Raw genomic sequence first — 18283 nt, 5'->3', positions numbered from 1 at the left:
AAAGCATCTTTACAGATGATTCTGCTCTGCGTATGAATGTTGAGACCCACAATGTTATAGCAGCGAATTCTGTCTGTGGTGTTCTGGAACCGAGCAATGGGAGAAAGCTGTTGAATGGCGCCTGGAAGGATCAGTGGGAAGTGAATGCCAAAGGTGATCTGACAGAAGTAGGGTTCAAAGTGAAGGCCAGGCCCAAGCTGATGGGGGAATCTGTAATGCGTCTGTGTGGTAGGAGTGTAGGTGTCCTTTCAGTAAGACAGGATGCGGAAGGGAACTGGAGCAGGGGCAGGTGGGAACGTGACAGGTTGAATCTAGGGTGGCAAGGACTAGAGCTTGTCGCTGACGAAGAGTGGGTGGGCATTAAAGATTCAAGCGTGAGCTAGAAATGGAAACCTGGTCATAATGCTTGTTGTACAGAGGGAAGAGGCCACAGACAGAGGACACTGCTGGGTAGACTTCAAAAGCCATTTCTCAGGCAGCTGTAACAGCATTCGGCAACTGTGTGTGCTGTCTTATTAGTAATGTCACTTCTAGATTGTTTTGAGCCTTCACTTCCACATTTTTCTCCAAATAATGGGAAGCATTCCCTGGTATGTATATATCCTTAGTAATTTACCAGTTCTATATATAGCTAGCAAATACTAAGAAAAGAATTCTTCCATTGTGATGATAGAATGAGGTTTTACATATATGATCTTTTTTTTGTATTCACAGATATGGTTTTTTTTTTTTTTTTACTTATCATCAAATAATTACCTTCCACAGAGCACAAACTGAGGAAAAGTCCCGTGAGCTTTGTGAGCACAGTACTGGGAGAATTCGAGGAGCCCAGACCCCGCCTGTGTCCCATTCTGCTCTCCCACTTGACATTTCTGAATGCAGATATGTCTGGCAAGTGTAAATAGGGATGTCACGCCTCCGAGCAGTACCCATTTCCACCTTGCCGTTCCTTCTCATGCGTGTGTTCAGGACCGAACATGCTGTTTCCATCTTCTACTGTTTTCACAGTTGGAATTTTTTTGCATAGTGCAACAGTGAGTTCTCTGGTTTTCAAGGTGAAGATTTTTCAAGGTGGATTTTTTTTTGTTCCTTTGTCTGTGCAGAGTTCAGTGCATTTTCAAATATCTTGAAAAGATGCCGGAATCAGAAAAAGGAGTGTTCAGTGTTCAGCCAGCGGACAGAAGAGGCATCTGCAGCACAGTACTTCCAGGTCAGCAAAACGGCCCCTGGTTATACTGTTTCAAGGTGACCCTCGCCTGGGAGCACACGTAGTCGGGTGGAGAGGAGACAGTTGGTATTCTATTGCAGTAGGTCTCAAAGTGAAACCAGCAGTAATAGTATCACTTGGATTTAAGTCTCCATGCTAGGGTGTAGGTGTCCCATGTCACAGACCCAGATACACTCCTGATGCCAGCTTCCTGATAATGTGCACACCAGAAAGCAGCAGGTAATGACTCAAATACTTGGACCCTTGTCACCCTTGGGAGACACCCAGCTCTTGGCTTTATCTGGCTCAGCCCTGGTTGTTGCAGGCCTCAGGGGAGTGAATCAGTGGATGTAAGATTTCACTGTCTGTCTATATCTCTGCCTTATAAATAGATAAATTAATAAAATATTGAATGAATTATGTGTGTACATCCAGTGATTGACATGTTAGAACCTGGGCAAGTTGCTGTATCTTTGTTTCTTCAGTTGAAGAATGTAATTCGTCTGAGTGTTGTGATGATTTAATTTGATTAGGTGATGTCTGGGAAGCACTTAGCTTGGTGTCTGGCACACAGAAAGCTCTCTTAAATAGTGGCAATTACAGTGATGCTATTTATCACTGTCAGTGTCCATGAGTTTATATGTACCACATCACGCCACCCAGCTTGATTCTTTATCCATCAGAATTAGCGCCATCACTTACTTCTGGCCAAGTACATCTTCCTCTCGGGGCGAGGCTGAGGGGTTCTTCATGGCAGTTGATATTTTGGGCCTAACCCTTTCCTCTCTCAACTCTTTTTTTTTAAGATTTATTTGTTTATTTGAAAGAGAGAGGAAGGGTAGGAAGGGATACGGAGGAAGGGAGCGAGAAGAGAGAGAGAGAGAAGAGAGACAGAGAGAGAGCTTCCATCAGGTGGCTCACTCTACAGATGGCTGCCACAGCCAAGGCTGGGTCAGGCGAAATCCAGGAGGCAGGATGCCATCTTCCACTGGTTTTCCCAGGCTGTTAGCTGGGAGCTGGATTGTAACTAGTGCCTGTATTTGATGACATCATCGCAGGTGATGGCTGTGCCACAATGCTAGCCCCAACTCTTTATTCTTCACCTGTTCTGTGTAAGCTTCCACTTTAGGAAGGGACCCTGAGCACCTATCTCAGAACAATCTAGCCCTGTATCTAGAGCAGGTTTCAGAAGTGTGGAATCTACTTGAAATTCTACATCTTATAAAAATGAAGGTACTGCTAATAGTTTGTAGAAAAAAATGAAATTTAAAGCAAGAGTTTATTTTGATGCAAAAGCAACTTTGGAATCCATGCATTTGTATTTCATAGTATACATTCTCCATATATTGTGGAAAAAAATCTGGCGTGACTCTTTGGCACTAATATCAAGTGGGGCTAGTGTCAGCTGGTGAATCACCATGTCTCTCTCAGCCTCTGCTTCCCTGTGTGTCAAAGCATACACCTGCCTTGATCAGGGTGACTGTGAGAACCAGATGTGCATGACAGTGCTGCTTCATGGGCTGTTGATTCCTCCTCTCCCTCTCTTTACCTTACAGTTTTATGGCTGCATTTCCCAGCAGCAGAACATGATGCAAGATTTCATGAGGACAGCCACCTACCACAGAGCCATCCTCCAGAACCATAGTGACTTTAGAGACAAGGTAATGCTGGTAGCAGGTTGCCCATCTCATGTCATGTTAAGGAGACTTGTCAAGAACAGAATCCAAATGAGGCTTTGATCGGATTACCTATTACCCTGCAATTCCACTGCTAGCTGTGTATCCCAAAGAATCAAAAGCAGGCATTTAAACACATACTTGTACACAAATGCAGCATGATTCAAAATGTCCAAAAAGTAGAAACAATCCAGTGCTCACCAACTGATGAATATACAAACAAAATGTGGCATCTTCACACAATGGAATATTATGAACACTGTTCATCAAAAGGAATGAAATGCTGACACATACATCAATGTGGGTAAACCTCGAATACATGCTAAGTCAAAGAAACCTGTCACAAAAGGTCATGGGATTTTATTTATATAAAGATAAATAAAACAGAAGGCATGCCACTGGTTGTCAGAGCTTGACTGGGGCCAGGGATGAAGAGGGAATTAGAAATGGAGCAATGAAAATGTCTTGCAACTAGATAGAGCTAATGGCTGCATAACATAGTAAATGTATTAAGGGATGCTAAATTATACACTTTAAAATGGTTAATTTGATGTTATATGAATTTCATCTCAATAAAAAAATTAAGCTTTGAGTGCCTGGAACTCAAGAGGCTGAATGAACTACATTTTGGTGCATAGAACAGGTTAGGGGCTTTATTGCTATGTAATGAATAGCTCTTCATGAGATACTCAATTTCAATTTTTTCATAGACTCCACATGTGCATGCATTTATTTCCTTCATGAAATGGATCTGAATGATGAATCGCTGCTAATATGTTATACAACTGTTGTCCGTTATTCTTCTACCAGTGAGATAGTCAAAATGTTCAAAATACTGAGCAACTCATATCAGAGGCAATAGTACTGGTCAGGGGAACCAGTGGTTGTAGGGCCTATTTTATTTTGTTTTTTTCTCTGTTAACTATGTGATATTAGAGAAAACACTAAACTCTGAGATGCTTGGTCTGTTCCACAGCCGTAATAATGGTAGATCTGTGGTCTACTGAAAAGTGGCCCCCTTGAGAAGTTGGCTTACCTGGGGAGACTTCCTCTTTTGTTTCCATTCTTCTAAGGAGAATGGTAAGAGAAAATTAAAACAAATCTGGTTTTACAGATTTTGATTGGCTTTATTTGCAGTTCTAGAGTTGGCCAGAAGTCCAGACCAAAATGCTTCAGAATGTTTGCTTTGTCTCATGGTTACATTTGTAGCCAGAGGGGAAAAAAAAAGTGGCATACAGAAAATGGAAGTGAGGTACAGAGACAGCCCAATTGATTACAGTTCACAGCTGTTTTATGTGAACAGAGTTTGAACAGTTGGCCAGATGTGATTGGCTGAGATCCAGCTACTTGGTAGAAGAGTCTATAGTTCATCCAAGTTAAGTTATAGTTCACTGTATAAAGAGAAAGCTTTAGACCAAACTTAAAATATATACAAACGTAATTTAGCAAGCCCATCAGTAAAGTTTTTATTTTGGTTATTGTATTTTTTCAGTTCCAAAGTTTCCATTTGACACTGTGTCTTATCTATTTCTTGGCTAATACTTCCCATTTTTTTCATTGGTTTCAGCAATGTTGATGACTGCTGATTGGAACTCTTAAAATAATAGCTGCTTTGATTTTTTTTTCTCTAACCTCTGTATCATTGCAGTGTGGCTTCAGGTTATAGTTTCCCAATGAAATTGACATTTTCCTGATTCTTCATATGCTAAGAAATTCTGGATTGTATCCTCTACACTTTGAATATATCATGAGACTCTAGGACTAGTCTAAACCGGTTCTATGGAGAATGTTGATACTCTTGTTGTAGCAGAGAGTCAACATGGTTAGGTTCAGGCCACAAATTCCATTTGATAATTGGCTGTCCATTCCATGTCACTTCAGTTTTCAGTGCCTTGGAAGTACTGTTTGGATCTGTCCTCTGTGTGTGTCACCCACTATTCAGTTTGGCAGCTGGATGGAGTTCTCAAAGTTTTGGTATGCTAATTAATATCAGATCCATGCATGCACAAATCGAGGGTGAGCCCAGGAATTTGTAAAGGCAACTGTAAGGAGTTGCTTTGCCAAGCTCCATCTTTCCCATGAACTTCTTGATCCTTTGTGATTCCCTGGGACCACTTTCCAGGGTGTGGACAAAAACCTTGCTCTGTCACACACTTCCATGACATGTTTATATATTGATCAAGCAGAGAGGGAACACAGGAAATAAAAAGGTTGGGGGTTGGGGGAGGGTGGCAGCTGGCTTTGAGAATGTTAGCGTTATTAAATAGAGAGGAAGGTTTCCCTCCCTCCTAGCTTGGGCCCCTCCAGGCTGATGCTCCCACTACCTCAAGATTCTTAGAGTCTGGTCTGGAGTGTGGTAGAAGGGAAAGAAAAGAAGGAGAGAAGAGGGAGGAAGAGGAGAGGAAAATAGGACAGAGGAAAAACAGAGTATTCCCACACTCTGAACATTCGGGGTCCCCTCTGCTTCTGTACGACCTGACAAGGGGATGGCCTCAGGAGCCTTCTTGGTCTACATCTTGGTGCCCATTTCTGGTGCAGTGAGTTCAGGCCAGGGTTCACATAAAGGAAAATGGGGGTAAACTCACACCTAGCTCGGTACTGTTTTAAATTCTAGTCTTCTTCCTCTATCTGCCTGCATTGTTTCCTTTTCTGAGTTCTCAGGAAGTTACTGCAAGCATTCTGTCCAGGTAAATTCAGTTATTGGAAGGAATAAGGTGATGTGGACTTCCTCTCACTCAAGACTGGACACATTCTAAAAGTTACATCTAGGTACTCCACTGACCAAGGGTAAAAGATTAGAGACAAGGCAAGACCCGAAATGGCTATAGTTGGTAACAGGGTCTAATTCCTCATAAATTTTGAGGTGCCTAGGAACCTTGCTTTGCCAGTGGGGCATTTGCCTGGTTACATCAATTATGAATTAAACATTCCTAAGGAAGAGGATCTGATTATGAGAGATGGGTAGGATGAGGATGGAGGAGCAAGATTTGTCTCTTTTGTCATCTTCTCTGGTATTTAAGGTTGTGGTAAGCAGTCTTGTTGCCTAAGGTGGTTTTTGTACAATTAAAGCAAAATTAAACTGTGAACTACCATTGATTTTTTTTCTTCGTGGTTTGAGGATATTTTTTGGAGTTGAGAGAAACTTCTTTCATTCTATTAGGACTTAGTTTTAATCTGGAACCTAGGATCTATTTTCTATATTTCTGCAATCCATTTTTAATTCTGGTTCCAGCTTCTAAATACAGTTTCCCAAACTAATGATCACATCAATCATTTGCATTGTAAAAGCCTTTCACAGATTTCTTACTTGGATATTTGGATTATGTCACTTGGCCATTGCATACATATAAATATGTACACACACACACATATATATATATATATATATTCATCTATAACAATGGAGATATTGGACCAGATCATCTTTAAGGCCACTTCTAGCTCTAATGTCATTTGATTCTACAAAACACCCATCTCTTGCCTGCCTAAAACAGGTTTTTCAGCCAATGAAATAAAATAGGCATCCATCTGTTGGGGTTTATGAAGGTGATAATTAATCACATGGTGGATAATTAATTATATCCCTCTCACCCTTTGAGTTCTGAACCAGTTTAGAAATAGACACAGATGTCAGATATAAACAATACTTGCTTCATTATTAATATCGCTGCTTGGAGAAGAAAGCTTATACCTATGGCCCAATAAAACTGCTTCTTTTTTCCTCTCAAGTTGAACTTCTGCACTCAGTTGTGTGGCAAACAGCTGTTCACCCACATAGATCCAGAGCCTGCCCATCAGATTCCCCACACGGGAGACTGAAGGGCACACTTACCAGGCAGGTGAGCCTGCTGACCAAGTCCAAGTGCTGGGGCTGGACATGCTCAGTTCTCTTTCCCAGTGTCATGTCAGATGAGTCATTCCTGTGTGGGGAAAATGAGGAATGGTAAGTGACACTGTCAGTCCTTTGCTGCCCTCTCCTGGGAGGAAATGTCCCCTCCCTGTAAAAACTACAGGAGCAAACTACCTCCTTTTAGTGTCCCAGGAATCTCCTCCGTCCCTGACACACCAGGATGACTGGTCACACTGAAGCCAAATTCCCTTTTTTTTTTTTTTCTCTTATCAGACTGAGAGCAAGTTTACAACAACCCGTGTGTGTCTCTGGAGGGTGCTATGTTTTCAGTAAACCCTTGTCTTCTCCTTCATTGAAATTGACTCCCTCAGAGGTCATTGATATTGACTACTTAAAAGGGCATGGTTTTAGAATAGTCAATACCAGTGGCTGTTATTTATTGAGGAGCTTAGTTCAGGCAAGCACCATGCTATGGGTTTTCCATGCACTGTTTCCCTTAACCTTCATCAGAACTGTATGCGATAAAGACGACTGTTACTGCCCTTTCACAAGTGAGAAAACTAAAGCCTGGGAACCTAGATAATGTACCCCATTTTGCATGACAACACATGAAAAGGCCAAGCTAAGACCCAGGGTCTTACTTTAGAGCCCACACCCATGACCTCTGAGAGATACTGAGCATGGGAATGTGGACCGAGATTGCTAAGGAAGACTTTTGTTTCTTTAGGCCTAAAGATGGGATGAAAACATCATGGTCACTGAAGCATCCCCATAAAGGTATGGGGCAGCGATGTGCCAAGGTTACTCTCTTGAGTTCTGGAGCCAGAAAGCTAAGTTGAAACTTCAGCTTGATCATTGATCATGTGTCTGCCATAGACTACTACTGGTTTTCAGGTTGTCTACGATCTCTGGGCTTTGATTTTCTTATCTCTAGGAGTGAGTAGATACTTCCTAGAATCCTTGTAAGTTCAAGATGATAAAGTGTGTATGAAATGCTCAGTTTGTGACCTACAATAGGAACTCAATACATATTACCAAGTAGTATTCTTTTTGATGGTCTTGGAGAACGGTGCTATAGTTTCCACTTCTGCTATAATTTTAAATCTTTCAAGTTTTGAGTTTTCATTCTGCCACCTCCATGCAGTTTTAATGAAAATCCTTTCTTGGCCAGAGCACTGCTGGCTGAGAACTTCATTTGGAGTCCATCCAGGAAGCTGACCCTGCTGGAACCCACCCCATCTCCTTTCCATGGAGTTTCTCCTAATTGCCATCTGGCTATTTTTAGTTTCTTCAACTGTGTGCTGGGTGCAGGCATGGAAAGTCCATCCTGCTGAGGGTGTGGGGTTTAGTGAGCTGTGGGGTTTTAATTTGGAAATGTTTTGACACTTCATTTGTCAGGGTACCAGTTGCTGGAAACTTGTGAGAGTAAGCAGGAGCCAAGAGCTTATTATTCTTTCAAATCAGCATTTCCACAAAGGAGAGAATCCCCAGTTGCAACAGCTGCTTAGTGCATCCGAATGTGAGGCTGGCTTAGGCAGAACGGTTTCGGGGATTTCAAGGCTTCAAAGAAAACATAAATAACAACAAACATGCAAAGCAACCTGTTCAGACTGTTGCTGATACTTGGGTTTGCAGAGCCCAGCTTCCTTCTGATTTGAGTTTTCTTTGGTGTGGATTTATCATCAATTTGGTCCAAGGCCTCTGAGTCCATTTCTAATCCTGTCTTGAAGTTTTTCTCTCCTTTTAAAACACTGCATGCTGTTGGTTAACCTGGCACATGGATGAAGCCTCATCTTAATTATTGACCAGAACAAATGCTGCCTGTAAGATCTTGCTCTCTTTAATTTCTTCTCACCCTTCACTTCTTTCTCTGACTTCGTAGTTAACTTGGTGGTAGTGGAATCCTTGTTCCTAGCCATGTAGGGAAACAGGAGGAGAAGGGAATGACTCCCGATTCCTGCTGAGTTCTCTGTCATTCAGTCCCAGTGTGTTAGTTGACATTCCTACCTGCCAGCCTCAGACACAAACTCTGCTAATTTAAGAAGAAGAAAAAAATCCTAAAAAGATACCAGAACATCAGAAAATTAGACCTGGAGGATACATAACCAGAATAATGTCCAGGCTCATGCTACAGAGCGACGGCACACAGCAGCGTGGCCAGACACAGACACTGCCCTGTGTACAGCTGTCACCCGGCACTGACCTGAGTGCTGTCCTTAGAACCTTCTTGCTGCTGCTCTAGGACCTGGAGGCAGCCGTGAGCTCATCAGAATTCCCTGTGATGTCATACCCTGCAAAGTCCAACTTACAGAGGCTGGGTCAGTCCTCTGCTTTAGCGACCAGGGTGCTGGAGAGGAGCACCGATGCGTTCACTTCCCTGCTGTGAGGCTGGTGCTGCCTCCTAAGGGGGCTGTTCCCCCAAGTATGTGGGTCAGGTTCAGGTGCATGGAGCCACAACACCATACAACTACACCATACAACAAGCAAACACAATGTATAGTGTTAGGTTACTGGGGTAGATGAAAGAACTGGAACTACAAAAGTTTCATTGACTTTTTTTGGGTTATATGTGACCAAGTGGTAGAGTTTTATGCAAACTCAGATCTGTGTGTATCCAAGACCTATACTACATGGTAATTTGAGGAATGGCAGAAAGTCATTCTTCATATGTTCTGTGCTGAGGGACTGGTACTTTATTAATGTGAGTTTTGGAATGCTTGTGGCAGGGGGAGAAGTAGGATGTGAGAGTGAAAAACCATCTTTGTTAACATACATATAACATATACATGTTACACACACACATGCACACACATTTTTCTGTCTTTTCCGTGGCGTATGCTTTGAAGGCTGTTTTGGTTTCCTATGACTGCTTAGGAAATTACTACAAACTAGATAGCTTATTACAACAGATTGTCTCTCCATTCTGGAGGCAAGAAATTGAAAATCAAAGTATCTGCAGGGACATGCTCCTTCTGAAGGTTCCTGGAGAGGATGCTTCCTTGTTTCCCTACCTCCTGGTGCTCACTAGCAGCTCCAGGTGTCCCTTGGCTTATGTATGCATCACTCCAATCTCTGCCTCTGCTGGTCTTGCTTGAAAGAGGCCCATGACATCACATGGGCCAATGTCATTCTTATGGGAAGGACAGAGAAGTACAATTCTATTGTGTACTTTCAGGGAGAACCAGAAATATTTGTTAAATGACCCTAATGATGATCAGACCAACTCTTAATTTTGCAAACCCAGTCATGTAGGAACAGGTTGCTATGGTGATATTTTCTGTGTACTAGCTGTTCATGGGAAAGGGGTCAGGAAGGAAAGAGGAGGTTTGAAGGATTAACATTTCATTTACATTGTTTGATTGAAGTTAACTTCTGCCTAGTACATAACCTACCCACTGAATGAAAGTTTTAGATACCTCCTAAGGTTGAATTTCCAAACTTTTCACTCTCAATCTAGAACAAGTTCAGGGTAACTACTGATTTATTCGAGGTTTATATAGAAGATTCTCTATTATAACAAGTTATAAAATGGTTGACTTAACATTAGTTTTCCAGGCTAAGACTATAAGTAGGTAAAAAAGAATAAGGTTAGTAGAAAGCAGGTAGGTCAGACAAAAATTTTTTTTGACAGATAGAGTTAGACAGTGAGAGAGAGACAGAAAGAAAGGTCTTCCTTCTGTTGGTTCACCCTCCAGATGGCCGCTATGGCCAGCACGCTGCGCCGATCTGAAGCCAGGAGCCAAGTGCTTCCTCCTGGTCTCCAATGCGGGTGCAGGGCCCAAGCACTTGGGCCATCCTCCACTGCCTTCCTGGGCCACAGCAGAGAGCTGGACTGGAAGAGGGGCAACCAGGACTAGAACCCGGCACCCATATGGGATGCCAGCACCGCAGGTGGAGGATTAACCAAGTGAGCCACGGTGCCGGCCCCATAGACAAAAAAAATTAATAAGTGCTTCACAGTACTGTTTTAAAACCTGCTCTTTTCTCACACTGAACCGGAAGTTGAGCTCTGATGAATTTAGAGTTTCTGCCTAAATCCTCTTCATTATGTAATTTCCTAAGTGTGATGCATTGACATAGTTACTTAGCTCCAGAATGGTAACTTGTTTAGAACTGAAAAGTCCTAAGAATGCAGAAAAGACAGATCCCAGGAAAATGTCAGTAAACACTGTGATTTTCCTATAACTACCACCAGTTTCTTAGCCCGAGTTCTATAACTTAAAATGGGGCAGAGGCTTCTGTGCTGGCACTTTGTCAGGAAGTACAGGGGAGGAAGGGAAAGGAGAGAGGAGAATGAGAAAGGGGAAGGAAATCAGAGAAAGGGAACAAGAGAGAACAAGCATGGAGGAGAGCATTACTGAGCTGGCCACAACTTATGAAAAAGTTTGCTTGACATTAGGTCGGACATTTTTAGCGGCCACAGGCAGCCACTCCATCCTGTAATAGTTTATCCGGGAAAAGGATAAGGATCTGTCCATTGGCTGCCATTTCCTATTGGCCAAAGTATGCCCCCACTGATATGAACTCCCTGATACTTCAGTGGTACACATGCTTGAGTGCCAAGTAAGTGCTGCAATTCTCATAAGGAAACCACTCAGTAGGAATCCCCGGGCATAAGTGAGAAACACTCTTGTGTTCATAAGTGGGATGAGGAACTTGGAGAAGCCATTGCAATGGGCTCCTCAGGCAGTGTCTGTGGTAACAGCGTTAGCAGTGGAACCAAAGTACCAATTTCGAAAATCAGTAACAGCAGTTTCTAGAACCCCTCTATCCAGACAAGGCAAGTATTTTCATCCTGATGTGTTATAATCAGCTGCCCAAACCAGCAACCTGGCAATCAGTATAGAACTTTTCTTCTCCTTTCTGATCGCTGAATCCTTTAGATTTTGTACTCAATATTTCTGCAACTCCTCTGCTTCTCTCTGTCCCACAGCTAATTCTTGGTTCTTATTCTTATTGTATCTTTCCTTAAAGGTTGCAAAAGTTTTCCAACTACTTTTTCTGGTTGTACCAGTTAAGATACCTTTGAATTTCCATAAAAGAAAATCCCTCCTTGAACCAAATTGGCTAAAATAGCCAAAGGTAGTGTGACTATGTTGTTTTAATCCAGTTACCTTAAGCATCATATCTAAATTTACCACATCTTGGGGAAGAAATAGACAGGTTATCTATGTATCTCTCTGGATGCGAGGATTCCTTTTCCAGTATCACCTCCCAGCAGAGTTCCCCTCAGATCTCATTAACAAAGTTGTATCACATGCTCAAGCCTAAACCCATCAATGGCAAGAGGAATGGAATACCCTATGATTGCCCTATACCAACCAGAACCCCATCTCTGGAACCAGAGCTAGTTAACCATCTAGAGGAAGATAAACAATAAAATTGAAGTTCTGGGTGGAAGGAGGAAGGGAGGGCAGAGTGGTGTTGGTTAGGAACCACCAGTGTCTACTGTCCTGTGGCCCTGCAGTCTGTGCCACCCATCTGATCTTACTTTTTTGATGACATTTCTTTGCATAAGAGTCAAACCAAGACTTGTATTTAAGACCATCTATAATGAAGCATCTGCCAAGTTCACTAGCTTTTGTTCTTATCATGATCATGTTTCAACTATGCTCCTACTTTCACCTGTAATACTTACAGTCCTGGTTCTGCAGCAACTGTTGTCTCCCAAGTGTGAGTGCCTCTGTCATTCTTAGAAGTCTTTGTTCCTACTTCCTGAAGTCTCTGCTTCTTCATCCGTTCAAGTGGCACCAAATTGGCTCAGTTTTCACTACCCAGGTTACGTTAATGAAGTCCTGTCAGAGCTTGTTGTAGAGTAGACTATTCCAGCTTCATACACACACTGTGACCTTTATATGATTCCATCACTGCCAATGTAGTACCCTATTGTACTTCATTCTTTCATGTGCTTCCTTACATACTTTTTTTCCTCTACAAGTCATGTACTGTTTGTCTTTCCATTACTAGCTTCTAGCTGTTCGTGGCCTCATGGATTACATGAGGCACTCAATAGATGTGTGATGAATGAATGGGTACTTGCAGTTTAGAGCTGAGTGATTGGGTCAGTGTGTCTATTAGTAGCATCTGAAGAGGAGTAGATCTTGGGGAGATAAGCTAAAGTGATCAACATACTTCAGACTCTACCTAACTACAGAAGAAAACAGTTGTAGAGCTGTTGAAGGTGTGATTAAAAGATGAGTGATGAGTTAGTCCTCGGCTAGAACACAGGGCAGAGTGAAACATGGGTTCTCATAAGTATTATATTTGCATTATTTAAACACAGGCAACCCTTTAAGTGAAAGCAAGTTTCACAGCACAGCACATGTAGAGATCTGCCTTAGGAGGAGTAATTGCTACAGAATTCTCCTGTCATGATAAAGTTCAAGCTGCAAAGGCTATCAAAGGATGTCTTCTGTAACCCTTCTGATGTTTGAAATTTTTCTTCTCTGACAATTGCCAGCATAGGAGATGTGATGGATTGCAAAAGGCTGTCAGTTTCCTCATGCTGTGACTGCCTAGGAGCCATTCAGTCAACCTGTCAGACTGCAGTTTGGGTATTAGAAGTGTTGGGCGCCTTCTGAATGATGGCAAAGTGTATGATTTCCATCTGAGAGCATGGGGGCAGGTGTAACTCTGTTTAGTACAGGCAGTGATAGATGGAATGAAATAACGGCCAGAAAGAATGACGACTGTGACAGTACACAGGTAGAAAGGGTACAGAATTTAGGTACGTGAAGCATACAAAAGTGGCAGTTGGGATACTGCAGTCAGAAATATGCTTAGCAAATAATTAAAAAATAATATCTGGTATCACTTGAGGCACTTTTGTGAGATAATCAGAGTCTTGGTATTTGCAGAGATGAGGAGAACTAAATCTGGACAATATTATGGGTGAGTGCAAAGGATAACTTAGACGTGAAAGTAGAAGGAGTGGCGAAAAGCCTAGGCTTCAAATTAGGTAATTTTATACAATAGGAACAAATTTCATGTATTTCTTATATACAGTTTTAAGAGCATAGTGATAGTTATCATAATCCTCTCCCTCCTTTTTAAATTTTTGTTTTAATTTTTACAATGGCATGCTTTCAATTTTGTTTGTAATCATAAGCTTAACCATCTACCAATTCAACAAATAGTAACAAAGAATTTCAACAAGTAGTAAATAAATAAATAATTAATTAATTAATTAAATAGTAAGTAGAAGAACCACTGTTCCTTGAAAATATCAACAGATACAGCATCCCACCCCTGCCATGTGTTAAGTACATGATTGTAGCTTCCTCTGATTCTCAACTTCTTTTTCTACAACATGGAGAAATAACAGTACCCAGTTATATAGTTGTTATCACAAGTAAATAAGCTCATGCTACAAATTACTAGATGGGCATAGCATAGGATAATTATACAACAAATGATAAATATGTACTTCATTTTTACTCTTTATGACCTGGAAATTTCTTCGTAATCTTAACCCAGTCAGTACACATAAATAGCTTTGAACTCCCTTGGAGCTACATCAGCCCTATCTAAAATTTTGCAAGACAAGAGTGTGTACATAATTAAAATCATCTGTGTGAGCAAAATTATGGCTCAATCTCTAATATTTTTAAAGGTTTATATGCAAATGGATTGACAAAATATTGGCTACTGTTAGAAGAATCAGTCATTGACTTTTCCCTATTTCTTCTGCCAGAGATTTCACATTATTTTCTGATGCTTTCCTTATAATCCAAATATTAGCCATGTCTAGTTACTACCTGTGGTCCAGTGGAAGTTAAGAATGTATTCCCTCTCTTAAAACAACAAAACATTGTATACAGGAGCTAACTGGATCAGAACATAATGATACAATGGCAGTGTGAAAGTCAACCTTTCACTTGATCACTCTTATAATCACTGGGTTGGAGAAGCCTGGTTTCACTGGGACAGGTGCCTTCTCAAGGAGATAATAGATTTGCATGGTGTTTTCTGGATCATGCATGCCTCCCTATTAATGGTCATGAGAGACATTTTCATTTATTCATTTCATCCCACAAAGACTTAGGAAGTGTCTCTTCTATGTGCCAGACCCTGGGCTATATTCAGAGGTTCAATCATGAGTGACAAACAGATGGGGTCTCTCAGTGAAGATTACTACCCGGGGAAAGGACACACGTTAATCAAATAGTAAGTCACGGGGAGAAAATTATAACTGTGATGAGTGTTAGGAAGAAGGCGTGTGGGGAGGTGATGACAAAGCTTACAACAGGACTTGGCCCAGGAGGGGAGTAGAGACCAGGAAAGGTTTCTCTGATGGAGATGTGTGCAATCTGAAGCCAAGGTCTCTACAGGGGAGGGATGACACCCACAACGGGCTGTGTCAGGAGAATTCAATAGCAGGACTATTCGCAAGGATATGGGTAGAATTAACAGAGCCACAAATGAATGGGAGAGCACCCTGTGGTCCTGTTCCTGTACCCTAAGTCTAAAGGTGGCTACTGAGACCTGGGTAGAAGGTGAGAGGTAGAAGTCCCATTAAAGCTGTGACTTTCTGTGGAAGGGAAACAGCTGAGCTATGGAGACTCAGGGAGGGAGAATCCAGAAGAATAAACCATCTGAGCCCACCGTCGTCTCTTCCTCTGATCTCCTGTGGTCGTTTTCCTTGTTGGATCCCAAATAGAGTCTAATGATAAGGAACCCATTGATGCAGCCCCTGTAGGTAAGGCTCTTGACAAAGAGCAGCATGGAGAAAAGTGGAGATAGGCTGGGAGGAGCAAATGGAAAATACTCAGCATTGAGCAGGATAAAAAGAAAATGACCATAGACTGCTGCCTTGGGAGGAGCAGTAGGGAGCACTTCAGGCAAGGGGTGCAGCATGTACTAAGGTCCTGTGGCTGGAATGAAAGAAACCTTCTAAGAAGGCCTATGCCAGGGCATATGGATTTGGCAAATGAATACCTCAGATAACCAGAATAGTGACAATGTTCGGATCATAGTCGAGGAGGAAAGGTGGAGATTCTGAACTGACCAGAGTGTAAAATTCAGGTCTGTGAGGTGATCTGGAGGCCAAGAAATGAGAAATGACCCAGCATGCAGAAGACAAGGGAGGCTGAGGATCTCAGTCTCGGATCGGGCAAGGATGTGCTGGGCTCCTCCTCCTTGATGGCTGGCAATGCAAGAGTACTCCCAGACTCGAATGGCTGGCAGAAGTCACGGCATTGCTGATACATCTCAGGGGAGTTTGGAAGTAGGAGGCTGCCATTTTGTGTCTTCCCATTAAGTCATTTAGGCAAAAAATAATTATTATGGTTTTTTTTGTTGTTTCTTTCCAGCTGTGCTAGCTAATAGCTGAGAGTTAGATTATATGATCCCAAGAAAACAACCTCTGGAATGCATGAGATCTGTTCTCATTATATTGATAAAAATTTTAAAAAATAAAAAAGATAAATTAAAAGTTTTTAAAAGAATTCTGTGATTCCTATCTTCAGGAAGCCCAAAAGCTAAACAGGGAAGATACGCACATAAAGAAATACTCGCACTATCCTGTGCTGAGTGCGGTTATGGAGCAGTGTGTTAGGTACCAGAGAGCCCAGTCAAGACTGACTGGGGGAGGTGGGAAATGCATTGCCAAAGAGGGATTTTTCAACTGTGTCTTTAAAAAAAAGATTTATTTATTTATTTAAGAGGCAGTTAGAGAGAGAGAGAGAGAGAGAATGAGTGAGTTAGTTATCCACTAGTTCACTTCCCAAATAACCACAATGACTGGGGTGAGCCGGGCCGAAGCCAGGAGCCTGGAACTCCATCCAAGTCTCCTCCATGAGTGGTGAGGACACAGGTACCTCCATCTTCTGCCGCTTTCCCAGTCACATTAGCGTGAAGCTGGGTCAGAAGTGAAGGAGCTGGGACTTGACCTGGTACTCACATGGGATGCCAGCGTCACAGGCGGTGGCCCATGATGCCCTGTCAGCCCCTAAGCCGGGTCTTGAAGGATGAGTTTCCCAGGTAGCAAAATGAGATGAGGGGATGTCACTGAAAGGAAACGTAGCGGTCAGTGCATGCAACCTACTGAAGCAAATGGTTCCCTAATCTCGGTGTTCAACATCGGAAAATGGATGGCTTGCTCGTGCCACGTCCAGTGTTCTCTGAGGGGCTGCTGCCAAAGTGCTGGCCCAGGGATTCAGGCTCTGTGCAACTCAACAGGTGGTCCTCATTTTCACTGTAGAAGAAGCAGAGAGTTCAGGTGTTCCTCAGCTTAGGATGGCATCCCCATACATCCATCGCAAGTTGAAAATACAGTAAGCCAAAAGCACTTTGAACGTAGCTCACTTCCTGAAAATCCCAGCTGAGCAACATCCAGTTGAAAATCCAAGCTGAGCGGGCTGGCGCCGCGGCTCAATAGGCTAATCCTTGACCTGCGGCGCCGGCACACCGGGTTCTAGTCCCGGTCGGGGCACCGGATTCTGTCCCGGTTGCTCTTCTTCCAGTCCAGCTCTCTGCTGTGGCCCAGGAGTGCAGTGGAGGATGGCCCAAGTGCTTGGGCCCTGCACCCCATGGGAGACCAGGAGAAGCACCCCTGGCTCCTGCCTTCGGATGGGTGCAGCACACCAGCCGCAGCAGCCATTATGGGGTGAGCCAACGGAAAAGGAAGACCTTCCTCTCTCTCTCTCTCTCTCATTGTCCACTCTGCCTGTCAAAAAAAAAAAAAAAAAACTTATTTATTGGACAGCCAGAATTACAGAGATAGAGGGAGAGACACAGATATTCCATCTAATGGTTCATTCCCCAAATGGCCACAAGGCCAGAGCTGGGCCAGACCGGAGCCAGGAGCTTCTTCTGGGTCTCCCATGTGAGTTCAGGGACCCAAGCACTTGAGCTATCCTCTGGTGCCCTCACAAGCACATTAGCAGTGTTCTGGCTTGAAAGTGGAGGAGCCTGGACTCGAACTGGTGCCCATATGGGATGCTGGTGTTGTAGGTGGTAGCTTCACTGACTACACCACAACACCAGCCCCAGGCCAAGTGATTTTTCACCATGGACTTTATCCTCAGCCCTCCATGGCTTTGTTTCCCAAGTTAATGGCTTATGTAGACAAGGCCCAATGTCCTTGACCTCCTCACTCACTCTTCCCAGTCATATGATTGAAAATTCACTTATTGGGACCAGCACGCTGTGGCGTAGTAGGTTAAGCATCCACCTGTGGTGCTAGCATCCTGTATGGGTGCTGGTTCGAGTCCTGGTTGCTCCACTTCTGATCCAGCTCCCTGCTGATGGCCTGGGAAAGCAATAGAACATGGCCCAAGTCCTTGGGTCCCTGCACCCATATGAGAGCCTTGGAAGAAGCTCCTGGCTTCAGATGGGCTCAGCACCAGCTGTTTCAGCCATCTGAGGAATGAACCAGCAGATGGAAGACCTCTCTCTCTCTCCCTCTCTCTCTCTAACTATTGTTCTCAAGTAATTAGAAATAAATCTTTACAAAATTCACTTATTACATTTTTAAGTATACACACAAAAAAGAAGCTCATGGAATTATAATGCTAAAACAAAAAAAACCCTTTTCAAGACCGATGGTCT

The 18283-nt window shown here is 42.9% G+C and overlaps 1 protein-coding gene across 1 annotated transcript in view; it reads left to right on the top strand.

Annotated features, from left to right (window-relative positions):
* Nucleotides 1-1104: 1104 nt before the first annotated feature.
* LOC100352221 (histone-arginine methyltransferase CARM1) overlaps nt 1105-18283 on the top strand; it is a 117204-nt gene continuing 100025 nt past the window's right edge. The window contains exons 1-2 of the mRNA XM_070051461.1: nt 1105-1210; nt 2764-2868. Coding sequence (XP_069907562.1) covers nt 2794-2868 — 75 coding nt within the window. The 5' untranslated portion in view covers nt 1105-1210; nt 2764-2793. The remainder of the gene's footprint in view (nt 1211-2763; nt 2869-18283) is intronic.

The sequence above is a fragment of the Oryctolagus cuniculus genome, chromosome 1 (assembly GCF_964237555.1).
Source record: "Oryctolagus cuniculus chromosome 1, mOryCun1.1, whole genome shotgun sequence".
NCBI classification, from domain to species: Eukaryota; Metazoa; Chordata; class Mammalia; order Lagomorpha; family Leporidae; genus Oryctolagus; species Oryctolagus cuniculus.
The sequence above is the reverse complement of the archived record's forward strand: the minus strand, read 5'-3'. Positions and strand labels throughout refer to the sequence as shown.